Source organism: Tamandua tetradactyla, chromosome 21 (assembly GCF_023851605.1).
Source record: "Tamandua tetradactyla isolate mTamTet1 chromosome 21, mTamTet1.pri, whole genome shotgun sequence".
Lineage (NCBI taxonomy): Eukaryota > Metazoa > Chordata > Mammalia > Pilosa > Myrmecophagidae > Tamandua > Tamandua tetradactyla.
This window is the reverse complement of record NC_135347.1, coordinates 58,719,015-58,737,154: the sequence shown is the minus strand read 5'-3', so window position 1 is coordinate 58,737,154 and position 18,140 is coordinate 58,719,015. Positions and strand designations below refer to the sequence as shown.

The following is an 18,140-nucleotide window of genomic DNA, read 5'->3' as shown; positions in this document are numbered from 1 at the left end:
AATAGAAAAAGAAATAAAATGATAATAGACAAAAAAAACTATACGTACCATACCCCTTACCCCTCGCTTTCATTTACCACTATTTCAAACTGAATTTATTTTAACATTTGTTCCCCCTATTATTTATTTTTATTCCATATGTTCTACTCTTCTGTTGATACAGTTGCTAAAAGGAGCATCAGACATAAGGTTTTCACATTCACAGAGTCTCATTGTGAAAGCTATATCATTGTTCAATCATCATCAAGAAACATGGCTACTGGAACACAGCTCTACATTTTCAGGCAGTTCCCTCTAGCCTCTCCGCTACATCTTGAACAACAAGGTGATATCTACTTAATGCATAAGAATAACCTCCAGGATAACCTCTCCATTCTGTTTGGAATCTCTCAGCCATTGACACTTTGTCTCATTTCACTCTTCCCCCTTTTGGTTGAGAAGGTCCTCTCAATCCCTTGATGTTAATTCTCAGCTCATTCTAGAGTTTTTCTCAGTCCTTTGATGCTGAGTCTCAGCTCATTCCAGGATCTTTGTCCCACATTGCCAGGAAGGTCCACACCCCTGGGAGTCATGTCCCACGCAGAGAGGGGGAGGGTGGTGAGACTGCTCATCATATTGGCTGGAGAGAGAGGCCACATCTGAGCAACAAAAGAGGCTCTCTTGGGGGTGACTCTTAGGCCTAAATTTTAAGTAGACTTGACCTATCTTTTGTGGGGTTAAGTTTCATGTGAACAACCCCCAAGACTGGGGGCTCAGCCTATAGCTTTGGTTGTCCACACTGCTTGTGAGAATATAAAGAATTCAACTTGGGGAGGTTGAATTTCTCCCCACTCTCACCATTCCCCGAAGGGGGCTTGCAAATACTTTTCCACTCACTGATCAAATCACTCTGGGATTCATCGGGGCATCACTCTGGACAAACCAACAAAATCTCATGTCTACCTGAGATTCCAAGTACTTATGACATTCAATCAAACTATCTACATGAGTTATATTAGGAAATGCTCTAGTCAAAATATAAATTTTATAACAAATAAACATTTTTTGCTTTAGTCTCACACATAAGGTGACATTTTAAACTATTAATTATCATCTGTTTTCAGCACCCTGCAATAATGACATTCCTTTGTTCTTCCTCATGCAAAAACATTTTTAAAATTTGTACATTGTACATTTCACTATTATTATACACTCTAGGCATTCCTAGATTATACCATCTCAATCTTTAACATCTATCTTTCTTTCTGATTTCATTTATGTCCCCAGCCCTCCTCCCTCTATCATTCTCACATGCAGCTTCATTCAGTGTTTTAACGTAATTACATTACAGTTAGGTAGTATTGTGCTGTCCATTTCTGAGTTTTTGTATCCAGTCCTGTTGTACAGTCTGTATCCCTTCAGCTCCAATTATCCATTATCTTACCCTATTTCTATCTCCTGATGGTCTCTGTAACCAAGGAAATATTCCAAGTTTATTCACTAATGTCGGTTCATATCAGTGAGACCATACAGTATTTGTCCTTTAGTTTTTGGCTAGTCTCACTCAGCATAATGTTCTCTAGGTCCATCCATGCTATTACATACTTCATAAGTTTATTCTGTCTTAGAGCTGCATAATATTCCATCGTATGTGTATACCACAGTTTGTTTAGCCACTCGTCTGTTGATGGACATTTTGGCTGTTTCCATCTCTTTGCAATTGTAAATAATGCTGCTATAAACACTGGTGTGCAAATGTCCGTTTGTGTCTTTGCCGTGGTCCGTTTTGAGCCCATATCTCTTAGGGCCAGTGGCCTCCGTCCTTACAAAAACAAACAAGCAAAAAGACAAACCTAATCAGTGGCACGTAATTACCAGACAGGTCTCCTCTGCCTCTGGCCTTTTGCTCTGGTGTTTGTGTTTATGATTTTCCTGCCTTTAGTTTCCCCTTCTTTTTTTTACGTTTTCTTCTTTTCTTAAGCCTCTTAGGGAGGAATAATAGTGATAGTAATAATACCACTCCTAATGTCAAAACTTTTTATATTGTTTTTTTCTTTATTTGCAGGCAGGCTATCCTCCTTCCCCTCCTCACTTATAAAGAAACATTTATTCTTAATTATATTGTGGTCAACTTAAAAATGTGGGTTCTTACCTGCATCTTAACTTACTTCCTGGAAGCAGGTGACACTCTCTCTCTCTGGACCTTAAATTTCTCTGGCTACAGTTTTACCAGGTAACCTCTCAAAGATACATGAAGAGGTTTCCGTAGTGGGTAGCAGGGCAGTCTGGGGTGGGGTATGTGCCATCTTGTGCCTGTACCGTTGGGCTGCCTAATTTTTAAAAAATAATTTTTTTTTCTTGTATAATATAACATATACAGCAAAGAAATTTAAAAAAGCAGTTTTCAAAGCACTCTTCAACAAGTAGTTTCAGGACAGATCCCGGAGTTTGTCATGGGCTACCATACCATCATCTCAGATTTTTCCTTCTAGCTGCTCCAGAACATTGGAAGCTAGAAGGAGTAAGTATTTTTTTTATCACCACAATTGACTTTTTTTTCTTTTTTGTGAAAAATAGTGTATGTACAAAAAAGCAATAAATTCAAAGCACAGCACAACAATTAGCTGTGGAACAGATTTTAGAGTTTGGTATGGGTTACAATTCTACCATTTCATGTTTTTACTTCTAGCTTCTCTAAGATACTAGAGACTAAAAGAAACATCAATTTAAGGATTCAGCAATTATATTAGTTTATTAAACCCAACCTTGTCTGTATAAATCCACTATCACTTTTGATCTTTCTTTTGCACTCTTCAGGGGTATTTGGGCTATGCCCATTCTAACTTTTTTATGTTGGAAGGGGCTGTCAGTAATACGGGGTAGGGAGATGAAACTATCTGATGTTCTGGAGAGCCTGGGCCCTCTAGGTATCAGGACTTATCTGGACCAGGGACCCATCTGGAGGTTGTAGGTTTCTGGAAAGTTCCTCTAGTTCTTGGAACCCTTGTGGAACCTTATGTATTGCCCTAGGGGTTCTTTATTGGCTGGAATGGTCCTGGTTGGCAAGTGACAGGTAGCAAGGTCTACCTGAAGCTTGCGTAAGAGCAACCTCCAGAGTAGCCTCTCGACTCTATCTGAACTCTCTCTGCCACTGGTACTTTATTAATTACACTTCTTTTCCCCCATTTGGTCAGAGTGGAATTGTTGATCCCATGATGCCAGGTCTGGATTCATCCCTGGGAGTCATCTCCCATGTCGCCAGGGAGACTTTCACCCCTGGATGTCATGTCCCACGTAGGGAGGAGGGCAATGACTTCTGTTGCAGAGTTGGGCTTAGAGAGACTGAGGCCACATCTAAGCAACAGCAGAGTGGCCCACATCTCAGCAAGACAATGTGGAAATGGACGGCTCCCATCTGGTGCATCTGGACGGTCTTGTCCTTGGAACCCTGGCCGCAGGTGGCCCGTGGAGCCTGACGCAGAGCAGGAACACGGCCAGGTGAAGCCGTGGACCCAAGGGGGCTGACGGCGGACCCTCCTGCCGTCCAGCGTCACTGCAGGGATCCACTGGTGCCAATTCCTGGAAATTCCACCAGGGAACCAGGCACAATAAAAATGGACCTGAGTAGAAATTCAACAGCCTTGGCAAAGTGGGCGAGTGGAGGACAGAAGGGCAGTGTCGGGGGCGGGGGGGGACCCACAGCAGGGTTGGGTGAGCCCCATGTCAGAACATTGAGAGCCCATGAGGCAGAAAAGCAGCGTCAGAGGTGGGGCGGGAACAGCTCCATCAGCATTTCTGCTCTGTGGTCGTCTCTCACCTTATCTCACCATTTCAAGGAGCTCTGAGGAATTAGGGTGAATTCGCATAATTTTGTGGTGCTATTCTCATAATAAAACTATCACCTAAATAATTATGTAAAAATGTATGACTCAGGTGAAAATGGGAGACCTGAAAAGAACAAAGGGGAAAAACTTCAATTCAGGATTTGCATGGAAGTCAAATAAAAGTGGTGTGATAATGATAGGAAAATGCTCTGATGAATGTTGAGATCAGGAATCAGTCACAGGAGATGGACTCAGCTTTCATTTGGCCCCATAGGCTTGTAAGCTTTGAAGGTAATGGGCCGGATTGCTTCCTGCCTGGCTGTCCTCCCCCCCTGATGGCTAGCTGAGATGGGTGGCAGCGCCCTAGGCCATTCTCCTGCCCATCCTTCCTTGAATGTGCCATGGGGTCTGCTAAGGGGCGCGGGGGGTAGGGGCTTCCTTGTGAGCGCATCTCCTGCAGACCCTGGGTGAACTGACCGCTGTCTTGTCACCAGGCCATGGGCTCCGAGAGACGGTGCTGGTGTCTGTGTGCCTTTGCTCAGAAGGCTACTCCCCGGTGACCATGGGATCTGGCCCAGTGACCTACGTGGATGATGTGGCCTGCAGGCTGGCCCGCTTGCTGGTCACCCAAGCCGGCTGCCTCACGGCCTGCAGCCATCAGACCCTGCTGACCCCATTTGCCCTGACGGCGGGACAGCTGCCTGCTCTGGACGAGGAACTCGTGCTGGCCATGACCCACCTGGAGTGGCCTCTCGGGTGGACTGTCCTGGGAGATTCTTCCCCTCAAGGTGGGTCTCTCCCAGAAAATTCCTGTGTTCAGAATGTGCCTTCCCAGTTCATTGCCTGTTTACCTGGGGCGTTTTCCTGCCCACTTTTCTTTTCTTTTTTAACATTTTTAATTGTGAAATATATATACAAAAAGTGGTACATTTCAAAGTACATTTTAACAAGTAGTTACAGAACAAATTTCAAAATATGGTATGCATTAACGTTCTACAATTTCAGTTATTTCCTTCTAGCTGCTCTAGGACACTGGGGACTAAAAGGAAATGCCAATATAATGACCGGCAGTCATACTCATTTGTCAAGTCCTGTCTTTTCTACTACACTCCTCCTCTCCTTTGATCCTTCTTCCACTCTTGAGGATGGTGGGGCAATGGCCGTCCTGACTTCTTCATGTTGGAAGAGGGGAGTTGGCATTATAGGGTCAGGGGAGGCACCTGGCTGATGCGTAGAGAGGCTGGTCCCTCTGGGGTTCAGGGCTTATCTGGCCTAGGAATCATCTGGTGGTTATGGGTTTATGATAAATAAATTGAGTGAAAATCTTAAGAAGTCTCAGACAGAGCCCTGAGTATTCTCACGGGTTTCCAGGGCTCTGCAGTTGGGGTTTGGTGTAGCAGACCATTAGCAGCATGCGCTGGAAGCTTGCCGAAGCAGACCCTCCCGGCCGCCTCTCGACTCTGTTTGAACTCTCTTAGCCATGGATGCCTTGTTTTGTTACATTTCTTTTTTCCCTGGTCAGAAAGGCATTGTCTGTCCCACATCCCAGGCCAGGCTCACCCCTGGGCGTCCTGTCCCATGGTGTCGGGGAGACTCCCACCTCTGCCCATCATGTCCCACGTGGCAGGGAGGGTAATGCGTTCACTTGCAGAGTTGGGCTTAAACAGGCCACATCTGAGCAGCAAAAGAAGTTGCCTGGACGTGACTCTCAGGCATTATTATAAGTAGGATTAGTTTCTCCATTACGGAAATAAGTTTCATAAGAGCAAGTTAGAGGCAGAGGATAAAATCCTGACATTGTTAATAATTGCTTGGCAATTCTTGATATATTTCTCCACTTTCTCCAGGAATGGTTAATAACAGCTCTGCTGCAGTCTAAACACTCTACTCCATCAGTGTTTGGGGGCTGGGGTAACACTCATGCTTTAAGCTGTTTTTATTGTAAAGCTTTTGACTATCTTAGGGAATTTGACTTAGCTCACGATGTGTTTAAATCTCTGTACCATCCTTTACATACCTCATTCTTTTATGCCTATTTCTGAATAATAGCCCATTTTAAGTTGGTAGGCCTTAACAGATGAATTTATTAGGATTCTTTTGTCGGAATTCCAGTTTTTTTTTTTTTTTTTTTTAAACAAAGCAGGCATTTAGACTAATAAATTCAAATCTCGATTCCTCTGAGCCCGTTTTGATTTTTTACTTTAGAGTTTATGTTGGATACTCGGGCAGGGATGGCGGAGGGAAGGCCCTGAAGTTTTTATTGTATAAATTAAGCCAAGTGATTGGGCCTACATCAATCATTTCATTGTTTAGACAAGGACAGTTGGTAAAAATCACCCGACTGGTATTAGGTTTTTTACAGTGCACACGTATGTTTTAGAGGGTGTGTTTTGACCCACTGTCTTCAAATCCAGTTGGTGGAGTGCTGCCGATTGGGAGCTTTTCTGGATTTGCTCTGTATTAACCTTCATATAGTTTCAATCTGAGCAGTTTATAGTTTCTTAGGCACTCAGCTCGTCTTTGCTGGTGTGCATGTTGGATCAGTGTTGCTTGCCTTTGGGGTGGATGAAGTAGCTGGACAGGACGCATGGAGGAGCTGGACAGCCTAAGGTTACAATGAATAAAAACTGACAGCAGTATCATAGGAAAGAAAACACTTTCTCTCCTAGTGATTCTTCCCCTTAATGTTTTGCTAACAACTGTTTAAAAGCTTTACTATTTGTTCTTCTTAAAAATACTTTGTGTGCACTTATGCTTTCTTTGAGAATAGATGGATACTGCTGAATGAGTGTTCACTAATTTCTATAGTGACTTTGTCTTGCAAGAGTCTTATTGCAGCCTTACTGTGAGACATTGCTGTATTTTCTTGCATTTTATCATAAATCACTCATTTTATTTCCCTTTTCAATCACTGAGAGTTATCAGGAAGGCCTGTGATCCTGGAGAAGCGCCAGAGTCTAGGTGGAGGGTGGTGTTTTCAAAGGAAGAGCAGTCATCTCGTGGCCCTGTATTTTACCCATCATTATTCAAAATGCAACTTCGTTATGTTTTGTAGGAAAGGAAATATCCTGGGTCTTTATTTAATTTTGTGCCATAAATGCAATTGAATTCCTATTTCATACAACTAAACCCATTCCTTCTGCAAAACAGCTTTCACGACAGAAGCTTTTGCAGGTTCTCAGAACCCCACATTTTCAGTAAAGCTTTTGAATAGTAATATCATAATTATCCAATAAAATTTCACAATTAATTTATCTTTTTGTTTTGTTTTGCTCAGAATTTTTATTTGTTTGTTTTGTTTCTTTGGCTGAACTCTTTTCTCCAGAGCCTGACATCATTATGTCAATTAAGTTAACTAGGATAAAATAGTCTAATGTATTATTCTGCTAATGCTTGGATGGCTTTTGATTTGTCTTTCTTTCTGGCTCATCCGAAATACTTTCCATGTGCTCCCAGCAGCATGATGGCTGGCAAGCACCAGGCCTGCCCCCACCCGCTGTGAAACCACCTTCTGGGTGAAGGTTGCCAGGGGACTGCAGATGCCATCGGTGTGGTCTTCGTATAAGGCTAGTTCTCCTGTGCAGTGGCACTTACAAACCAGTATGGAAAGAGTTGGCAAATTCAGGATATCTTTTGCCAAAATAAAATCCCATTATGTTGGAAAATGAATTTGGGCTTTTCTGCAGTTCTCTAAGTAAAAGTAGTTCCTGTATTTGAAGACCGCGGTATAGGAGAAGTTCTGTTTGCTCTGGAAGCAGTGGGGTTCCTTGTTATACCAGCCACAGGGCGTAAAGGTGATACCCTGAAGCCGTAGGGCAGAAATACTGAAGGTCTTTGATACATTTTAGCCATTGGATTATTTTCTCAGGTTTGAAGAGTTAAACTTTCGCCTGCTTTTGTAGTTCATCCTAGGAGTGAAGGCAGTTTTTGTTTAAGCTAGCTGAGCTTTGGTAACTTTTCTGCAGGGCTGTTCTGAGCTTCAGCACTGCCAGTGTCTTTAAGTTTCTTTAAAGTTGTGGCTGTGGGGTTTGTTGGAAAGCTGTACCCAAAGAGGGGCCACGCTGCCGAGCCTCGTTCCAACTTCTTTCTCGTTCCTACAGCCAGCAGATGATTCAAGGATAAAGGCACTGGTCAAGCTCCACTTCGAAGGGCCAACAGATCTTCCTTCTTACCCGTCACAGATCTCTTTCCTCTACTCAAAGAAAGAGAAACCCATCTTGCCTCCATCCGACAGTTCATTGGAACTGGTTTGGCCCCTGAGGGTAGCTCAGAGAATTTAATATTTTAATTATTGATTCCAAAGATCAGATTAAGAGTATGCTCCTAACTTACAAATAATATCTACTTAGTTTTAACAACTACAACAGTTTTAAACCTGAATCCAAAAAATGGAGACCTGGTTTATTGGTTGTGGAATAAATGTAGCCAGGGCAAGTCCATGGAAGGCTGTTGGTTCAAAAGCGAATCACAGCGTAGTGTAAGATGAAGCGTAGTGGCTTAAAGATAGATGGCTGTGTCATGGACCACAAGTTTAACGTATAGGGAATGTGACGCTGCTGTGCTAAGAGGAAGATGTTAGCATGATGCTTCGCTTTATGAATAAAGATTATGTAAGTGCCTTTCAAGGGGACAAAAAGACAAGAATGGAAGAGAAATGCAACGGGCCAAAAGGCTTTGGAAGAAAGTTTGTAAGAGTAGGGGTTATTAACAGCTGTTAAAATGTGTCTTGATTGTTTGGAGTCTACGTAAAGGGTTTAAAGAGCCCTTTCTTATCTTAGGGGAAGCCACTAAGTTAGACTTAGCAGTTCACTACCAGATGGGCAGTGGGAACTGCCAGTTTCTGTGGTGTCTGCATCTTGCCCCAAATGTGTGTCCGGAACCCTCACCCTCCATCCTGGCAACCAGAGAAGGGGGTGTGGGGCCCAGCGGTGGCGGAAGGAGGGCGAGAGGGGTCTCTCTTTCTCTGAGTAGAGGAGCGAGATCCGTGACCCGTAAGAAGGAAGATCTGTCGGGCCCTGGAAGGGGAGCTTGGCCAGCGCCTTCACCCTTGAGTCGTCTGCCGGCCGCAGGAGCGGGAAAGAAGGTGGAGGGGCTCGGGCGCAGGTTGGTTCTGACTGAGCCGAGTCCCGGGTCCTCCCGCCCGGGGCGGCGGTGCCGAGACCTGCCTGCTGCTCCCGGGTCCAGGGAGCCCGCAGCGGCCACTGCGCCCCAGGCCCCGCGCGGGCGCCAGTTGGAAATCACACCAGCCGCGCCCCCGTGGTGCGTGACCCCAGTGGGTGCAGGTAGCAGAACACAGGCTTCTAGCTTTTGTTTTTGGAAGCCGGGAAGAGTTTTGAAATCGATGCAAACAGACGGGCTCTGGGAGTCAGTATGTTTTTCTTGGAAATCGTGACTTTTCCAAGCAGTTGTGTACACTCTGTGTGGTTTTCCAGCCCTGTGCTGCGTCCTGGCGGCATCTGGCAGCAGACACCCGCCACCCTCTTCGCCGACGTGGAAGCGTCTCCTATGCCTTTGGTTGCTAAGGTCACAGATGGGATGGAATCGAGGGGTGGCGGGGGCGGCCCTTTAGAACAGGCTTAGGGAAACTGGTAGGGTAAATTTGTTTCGGAATACTTAGCCGCGCACATGTACATCATTTGTGAAGTTTTAAATCTAAATTTTAAAGTGTTTCCTCTACCTCCCTCATCCCTGTTTCTTAGCTTTTAATTTTTAAGGAACAGGTTTTCTGGCAGTGAAATATTTATAATAGAGAATTGTCCTCTTAAGGAAAAGGACTCCCTGCCCCCCTCCCCCGAAATCATTTGAACGTATTTTAATGTTTAATTTAGGAAACTCCTACTGAGCACATTCTCTCTCTCTTTTATACCCTTTCCCGTTAATATGCTTCTCAAAGGATTCGGGGTCCTGGAAGGTTTAGGGGTTCATCCTGACAGCCCTTTCAAGTTCTGCAGCATGCACGCGGCAGCTCTTTTTCCCTTCATTTTTTGTTGTTTTTATTCTTTATGGTAGTTTTTTGATTGCATGAAGGTGGCTAGAATTGAATTTGAAAAAGGCAGTAGCTAAAACTTGGTCAAGACTTAATCTTTTAAAAAATATTTTTATTGACAAAACACATACAAACACAAACGTTCTTAACGTACGAACATTCCATACTTGGTGTGCAGTCAGTGACTCACAGTCTCATCACATGAGCCTTTCTTAGAGTGTTTACATCACTTCAGCCTCTCCCTCTCATTGGCCACTAGTATTTCCATCTACCCAATATATATTAATCTTTGTTCCGCCTATTTTTTTCTTATACCCTTTACCACTCCCTTTCATTGCTCACTAATATTTCAGTCTACTCAATTTATTTTAGCATTTGTTCCCCCATTATTTGTTTATTTTTTTAATCCATACTTTTTACTCTCTGTCCATACTGTAGATAAAAGGAGATCAGACACAAGGTTTTTCACAATCACACAGTCACATTGCGATGCTATATCATTACACAATCATCTTCAAGAAACATGGCTGCTGGAACACAGCTCTACATTTTCAGGCAGTTCCCTCCATCCTCTCCATTACATCTTGAATAACAAGGTGATATCTACTTAATGTGTAAGAATAACCTCCAGGACAACCTCTCAACTCTGTTTGGAATCTCTCAGCCGTTGACACTTTGCCTCGTTTCACTCTTCCCCCATTTGGTCGAGAATGTTTTCTCTATCCCTTGATGCTGAGTCCCAGCTCATTCTAGGATTTCTGTCCCACGTTGCCAGGGAGGTTTACACCCCTTGGAGTCATGTCTCACGTAGAGAGGAAGAGGGTGGTGAGTTTGCGTGTTGTGTGGGCTGAGAGAGAGAGGCCACATCTGAGCAACAAAAGGGGTTCTCTGGGGGTGATTCTTAGGCCTACTTTTAAGTAGGCTTAGCCTATCCTTTGTGGGGATAAGTTTCATAGGAATAAACCCCAAGATCAAGGGCCCAGCCTATTGCTTTGTTTGTCCCCACTGCTTGTGAGAATATCAGGAATTCTCCAAATGGAGAAGTTGAATTTTCCCCCTTTCTCACTACTCCCCCAAGGGGATCAAGACTTAATCTTGACTAAAAAATTAAATTTTTGCTGTTTCCATAGGTTTCTTTAACAGAGTTGAGATGCTAACAGCTGTTTTTGATTACTTTAGTGGGAAACAAAAAATATCAGTTTTTTTTTTCAGAGCTAAATTGGATTTTCTTTATTAGCAGGCAAAAGAAAACTCCAAGGATTCAAAATTAATGTAGTTAGTATATTAGGACTAATTTAGAATATCTAATGCCTAATTCGAAAGCAGGAAAAAAGAACAAAATTTGCAGACTAATATTTTAAGAGAAGCAGCCAGAAGGCCACTTTGCCTCTAAATCATAATTCTTCTAAACTGATCACCTGTGATGCTGCAATGTTGAATTGGAGCAGCATCCACAAACACAATCTTGCTCATCAAAAAAAATAAGACAATATATGTGCTATATATCAAGGTACATTATAATAATGATATTTTCACTGTCTCAGGGTACATTATAATAGTATTTTCACTCTACCTTTCCACGTGCTTTTCATGTTTTATAGCACTTCAGTTTGATGGAGGAAGACTGGAGCACTTCATAGAATTCTAGCTTTTAAGATCTGGATGACAAATTGTCAATTAAATTGCCTAAAACACATTTAAAACAGTTGGAAGTGTGGCAGTCACAATAAGGGACCCTCTAGGAATAATGAGAATCACAAAGGAGCTTTATAGGCAACAGAGATTCAGTACTTCGGGCCTTCCATGCAGAGACCTGGGTTTGATTTCTGGACCATACACCCCCCCCCCCCAAAAAAAAAAGCTCAATACTTTGGTCAAAATGTGTAATGTACAAGAAATCAACATATTATAGTTTACTTGTTAACCAGCTGACCACAGTTCTTAAAAAGCTATTGCTTAAAAATCTGTACCTCGTAACCTTCCAAAATTGCTTTTAAATAAAGTTCTTAAATTCTAGCAATAAACAAAAGGACAAAATATTCTTAAACAATACTGCAGTTTATCAAAAGAGACAAAAAATTTCAACTCTTATGTCTTTGAGAGTTATAAAAATCAATGTTTTGGCTAAGTTGTAAGCATGTTTATGATGCAGTTATTTGCAGAATTCTATAATGTTAATGACAACTATAAGATCAGAATAGGATTTTAAGAAGCACTAAACCATAAAACTAGCCCCATTATTTACCTGCAGCCCGCACGGGAGGCGCCAGTTCACACGGCCATCTCCAGGACGTGAGGAGTCCACGCCTTTTCTGCTTGTCAGCATTAAAATTAGGCTACAAGGTATTTGTCTCCTCACCAGAGCAGGTCCTCAAGAGTTCAGCTGGGAGGTACTGAGACTCCCGCTGGCAGCCCAGCTCTGTGGAAGGAACACGTGTGAATCGTGGCCTCGGTGAAACGTCCACAAAACGAGAGAAAAATCTATTGCCCGGGGCTGGAATGGGGCCACGGTGTAATTATGGCACCTGGTGACGTCCACTGATGCAGTTACAGGGCCTCGAGAGCAGGTGGCCAGCTCCCTGAATCATGCGTTTAAATTGTAAGCAGAGGAAAGCTGTTTTCAAACATAGCACATACGCATTTAGCGACTGTTTACTGTATTCTTTTTTGTATTAAAGAAATCAGGCGAATGCGTATGACTGGTAAGCCTCTCCCACCTCACCCCCATTGACTCTGGTGATTCTCCAGTGCCTTGCTCCGAGTTTTATTTTCCTTACGCCCCCTGACGATGCCCGGGAATAAGCTGGGCAGACAGCACTTCCCTTTTACAGCTCAAGCAACTTCCTGAAACTTGAGAATTGAGTAGTCTGCGGAGAGCTACAGCGCTCTGAGTGCTCAGTCAAGATCTCCTGAGCTTTTCATCTAATTCATAATGTCTCAAGGTATCTTAATATCATATTCTTATTCTGTCTAGAGTCTTAGTATCTTACAGTGACACCCACACACTTCCAGTCTGAAAATGGCCCGACAGTGCGAAGGGCAGAGTTGATTGCCATCTTGAGTGAAGGCTTCTTAATGCTCAGCTGAGCCACGCCAGTCCCGCAGGGTGTAAAGTATAACCAGCTCCTGTAAGACACAAAGTCCACACAGTACACCGCAGTTCAACATCACGTTGTGACTTTTCTGGAATGGTTGTGTGTGTGTGTGTTTCCCAGGTAATTTTCTGGCGGGGGGTGTTGTAATCTGAGGATCTCAAGTGTCCCCGATGCAGAAAAGGAGACTTCGGGGGCTACAGCCTGCTGTTGAGCTGTTTCTCTCCTCTGCCTTTGGTTTCATGGCTCAGCCACGCTTGCCACGTGGTAGCGCATCCGTGGGGCATCCCGCCTCCTTTCCAATGACTGTTTGAATTCGGGGATCCCACCTGCTCCCCAGCCTCCGCCCTCGCAGTGGAAGGGGGGTTTCCCCACCTGCCAGGGCCCAGAATCGGCACCTGAATGAACAGTGGCCGAGGCCACGACCTTCCCCCAGTTCCCACGGAGACCCCTGAAAGGTCACCACTGGGCGTGCTGTCCACACCAGGTATCCATGCACCGTTTTAGCAATATTTTCTCTTTTTACATTCTCTTTGCTTTTCGCTCACCTTTTTTATTTTTGACTTTTAAAAAGGAGAATTTATTAAGTTGCAGGTTCAGAGTTCTAAGGTCATGAAAGTGTCTCAGTTAAAGCAAGGCTATAAAAATGCAATCTAAGGCACCTCAGTTCAGAAAGCAGATGACGCCAGGGTCTCTCTGTCGGCTGAAAGGGCACATGGGAGTGCGGCGCCGTCTGCTGGCTTTCCCTCCTGCTGCTTCTTTCAGGAAGCCCCCAGGAGCGTTTTCCTTCTTCATCTCCAAAGGTCTCTGGCTGCATGGGCTCTCGTGGCTCTTGCTCACCGTTTTGGATATTTTATAAACATCTATAAATTTTCTAATTGTGGTACATTAATCATGAAGGTTGAATTAACTTAACCCACAGCACAGCTTCCCTGTAGGTCAGAGAGTTTTCTTATTTCTCTTCACACTCTCTGTCTTTGTCTAGTGCAGTAGTTCATTGGTGATTTCACGGGCTGGGCATTTATTTTACTCCCTAACAGAAGGAGCTGGCCATAGGCTTCTTTAAGTCAGACACCATGTCCACCTTGTGTCCAGAGGGCCTGGCGTGTAGTGGTGGCCTTATTCAGAATTGTCTGTCGAAGGATCTGAGAATTGACATCTTCCACAAATCTGCATGCAGCTTTGGAAATCAGAGGAGAGCTTATTTTAATACATTGGAGATATGAATCTAAAAACCATATTTTAGATTTCAAAAATTTACTATGTTGAATACATTTTATTGGCTTGACTCAGGAAATAACAAGTATTGCTAGACTCTACAAATTAGAAGTGTTCTTGAATTAGTTTATGTTTAAAAATATCATTCGCCTCTAGATTATTGTACCCATCACATTTTAGCTTTGATGTTTTGCTAAATGTGGAAGGCTACATCCTGGCTTAAAAATAACTGTAAACGTCACCAAAAACATCTCTTTGTTGTGTTTTGCTGGTGGGATTTCTTAGGAAATAGATATTTTGGGATAACAGTGGGAGTCTGTCTTTTGTATATGTATTTTGTTACCCGCTTGTTTATTTGAAGTGGCAGATCTTGAGGGGATGGGAATGCGCGGCGGATGAGCTGGCACCAGCACAGGCTGGCCACCCAGCTTGGACAAATTACTTGCCCTCTCCACATCTTTAAAAGGAGATGTTTGGAGTAGATGCTTTTCATGGTTCTTTCCAGCGCTGATATTCTTATTATGTCTAAATACATTGCTCTTTGATAAACATACGAGGCAAACTTTGCAAAGGGAGAAGCTAATATGCCTTTTTTCTCTTCAGGTCCTCCCCACAGGGAGTCCCTCCTCCACCTTGCCGTGAGATGGGGCTTGGTTAAGCTTTCCCGGTTCCTCTTGTGTCTCCCTGGAGGGGCACAGGCCTTGGCTCTGCCCAACGAAGAGGGTGTCACGCCGTTAGATTTAGCTCCTCCGGCCGGACACCCCACGCTGGCCGAAGACATTGCACAGTGAGTGTGGCTGCTGGCTCCTCTCTCAGTCTGTTTCTGTAGCGTCCGCCCAGCATGATGGAAGAATGGAAGCAACCGAACTGCAGGCTACTGCTGATTTATGTTTACTATTAGCTGTTTTTGTTTGCTTGCTTGCTTCTTTTCTTTTCCTTTTTTTAATAAATTGGAGAAGTTGTAGGTGACAGAAAAATCATACATAAAATATGGAGCACAGATATACATACAGTCCATAAACAGATACACATAGGATCTGTGGTATTAGGATTTCATGAAGGGGAGGTGGTTAGGGAATAAAAAGTTATAAAGGACTCCTTGCTGGGACTGTCACGAAGAAAAGTTGAGAAGCACTAGCCTAACCCCTACGTGGCATTTACGTTTCAACTTAAATATCTCTTCCTCAGAGAGGCCCTCTGCATTGTGCTCATTTACAGTATCATTTACTTTTATTTATAATGTCAATCATAATGTATAATTTTATTTGTGTTATCATTTGTTTCCTGATCTGTGTCCCTCCTAAATCATTGGCAGGGACTATTTATGTTCTGCTTACTGCGATATTTCTAGTATAGTGGCCAGGATATAATATTTGTTGAGAGAATAGAAATATTTTTTGAACAAATGAGTAGCAGATAAACTCTATGATACCAGGTACCCAATGGGGTGTTCATTTCTAGTGAGATAATGTATAGGAAATAAGTTGTGAAGTTTTCTATGATAACGATGGTATTAACACTTCCAGTGAATGATAATGTAATGTTTGTAAATTATATTGGTTGAGCCAAGTCATTATTTTCAACTTCCTTGGGAAACGGGAATTCGTATATAATGATTTTCTTGACTTCATGTGGACAGAAAAGATAAATAGGAAAGTATATTGAACATTACAAAGTGCTACTACATATTAAGCATTGTTAGAATGGTATTGCAGGGTGTGTCCATGCACTGGTTTTTCTTGTTTGACTCATGGAAATCAGTGTAATTGGTAGAGACATAAGTGGATGTCAGCATTTTTCTGCTTTTTTCCCCCCTTTTGGGTCAAATGACCACCAGCCAAGAGAAGAGGCCCTTGGAAGGGAACCCCCCCTTTTCTTTGCCCTAGTGTGACCCCACTTTCATGACTGAGAAGTCATGGGCAAGAAAGCTTCCTTCAGCCTGGTCAGTGTGGATAATTCAGGGTTCCCTGGAGATCCTAGGAGCTGATTTCTTTATTTATCGATACTTTTGTATCTTTCTGTTGTGTCCAGGAGCCAAAGCTATTATGTGACTTAAAAGATTGTATCTCTAATAATTCCATTCATGGAAGGAGTGGGAAGTGGAGTGTAAACTGGGTTTGATCGTGTGATGGAGCTTTCGTACTCCAAGTTTGCACGGTGGTCTGATTGCTCAGACTCAGGGTCCATCCAGCTCGGTGGTTTGCCACTGGCGTGGGGACTTAGGTCCGGGAGGTGATGGACCGCCTGCCCCTTATACTGTTACGGGCTTGGGGAGGTGCCCCGAATCTTAGGTTACGCCTGCTGTTTAAGGATGTCTTTCTATCTCTCCGTGGCGTGGGGAGAACATCTATATATCAGAAGAATAATATATTTTTGTAAAACAAACATTCATTGACAAAGTGACGTCACAGAGGAAGGGCAGCGAGGCAGACCGCTCGTGCTGGGGCGGGAGGAATCCGGGACGGTCTGTTGGGATATGCCGGCATGCTGAGCTGGGCATTCCCCGGGGCATAGTGGGCTCCTGAGGGTCCTTTGCTGCTGCTGTCGTGTGACTTGAGAAGTTATCTGGAATATGTGATGCTGGTCGCTAAGCCTGCATGCAGCTAAGACGTATGCATTGCAAAGTGGAACAGAAAATAAGCTGATATTCCAGAATTTAATTTGGGATTATTATTCCTTTGTTTATGAGTGAATTCAAGAGTACAGCACAATCGCATTTATGCATTTTTATAATTTGTGTGAGGAAATGATTTACGACAGTGGTAGCGCTGTGTTCTGAATGTCTCGCTTGTTTGTACCATCCAAACCTCACCGTGCTCCCTAGAGATAGCTGTTTTCAAACTGCAGTCGCGTCCTCAACTGTCGGCTGCCAGCTAATTTGTTCAGCTGCATGTGGCCCCAGTAAAGCGAGAGGCAGCTTTTCAGATAAGGAGGAGAATGAAATCCTGAAGTAAAGTCCTGTGTTGAAAAGTCCGCGGAGTTTCCTAATAAGCCTTTGAGGTATATAATGTATGGAATGGCTTTCCGACCACAGCGTCCTCAGGTGGAGGAGGGAAGGCGGCTTTCTCAGTACCTGCTCTTTCGTTTTTACTGCTTGTGGGCGACTCTGAGCAGGATCGTTTTCCAGTGGAATTGCACGGGCAGCGAGGGTGCTGGGATTGGGGTTGGGGTCCCTGGGCTGTGAGTGGGTTTTGATTTGTTAATGGTCCAGTTTTCAGGGCAGATGCTCCCCAGACTTGTCCCGCGTGCAGCTTGGCGAAGATGCCCTCCTGCGATTTGTTTACTCGTCGGAGACACTGACCTTGACATTCAACCACACGAACGAGCATCTGCTGGAGGCCGACATTAAGCTCTTCAGGAAATACTTCTGGGATAAAGCCTTTCTTTTCAAGGTTGGTGCCCAGTATTCTGAGGTGCATAGCAATGGAGGGTGCCAGGCATCAGTGCAGGGGTGGGGGGACAGTGCTTTGCGGGGAGGGTAGCATTTGTCTTTCCAGTGAAACCTTGAAGAACATTGGATTAGTAAACGGGTCCATGGAAAGATTATTATATATTATTTTGACAGTAGAAATGATAGCAACTTGTTTCCTTTACGTGAACCATCCCCACGCATGGTTGGGTTTTAATATTCTAATATTGGATCTATTTGCTAATAATTTATTGACTGCATGATTATTCATGTGTAAAGCAGTCACATTTAGGACTATTTAAAAAGTTTTCTTATGGCTGAGAGGTCGTTCAGCCTGTCTCCCAGCACACAGATTCTCCTTGAACAGGGACTGGTCATGGCCAGTTCTTTTTTAAAAAGGTGAGTCCATGGGCAGGCCACGGTGGCTCAGCAGGTTAAGAGTGCTTGCCTGCCATGCCCGAGGACCTGGGTTCGATTCCCGGTGCCTGCCCATGTAAAAAAAAAAGGTGAGTCCACTCTCACCACCATGTCCCAGGCCCATTGGGGTACTGCCACCCCATGATAACCTCAGAGCCGATAACAGTTCAGCCTCATTTTTCTTTTTTGTAGAATTTGACAGAATATAAAGAAAA

At 43.8% G+C, this 18,140-nt stretch overlaps 1 protein-coding gene across 5 annotated transcripts in view; it reads left to right on the top strand.

Annotated features, from left to right (window-relative positions):
* The window catches only part of ARHGEF28 (Rho guanine nucleotide exchange factor 28), a 292,104-nt gene that overhangs the window by 125,364 nt on the left and 148,600 nt on the right, over positions 1–18,140 (top strand). For all 5 annotated transcript variants that reach the window (XR_013167187.1, XR_013167186.1, XM_077139472.1 and 2 more), the window contains exons 5-7: positions 4,298–4,591; positions 14,703–14,886; positions 17,311–17,491. Coding sequence is in view for 3 of the 5 variants with exons in the window: in XM_077139472.1 (XP_076995587.1) it covers positions 4,298–4,591; positions 14,703–14,886; positions 17,311–17,491 (659 nt within the window). In the remaining 2 variants the exon portion in view is untranslated. The remainder of the gene's footprint in view (positions 1–4,297; positions 4,592–14,702; positions 14,887–17,310; positions 17,492–18,140) is intronic.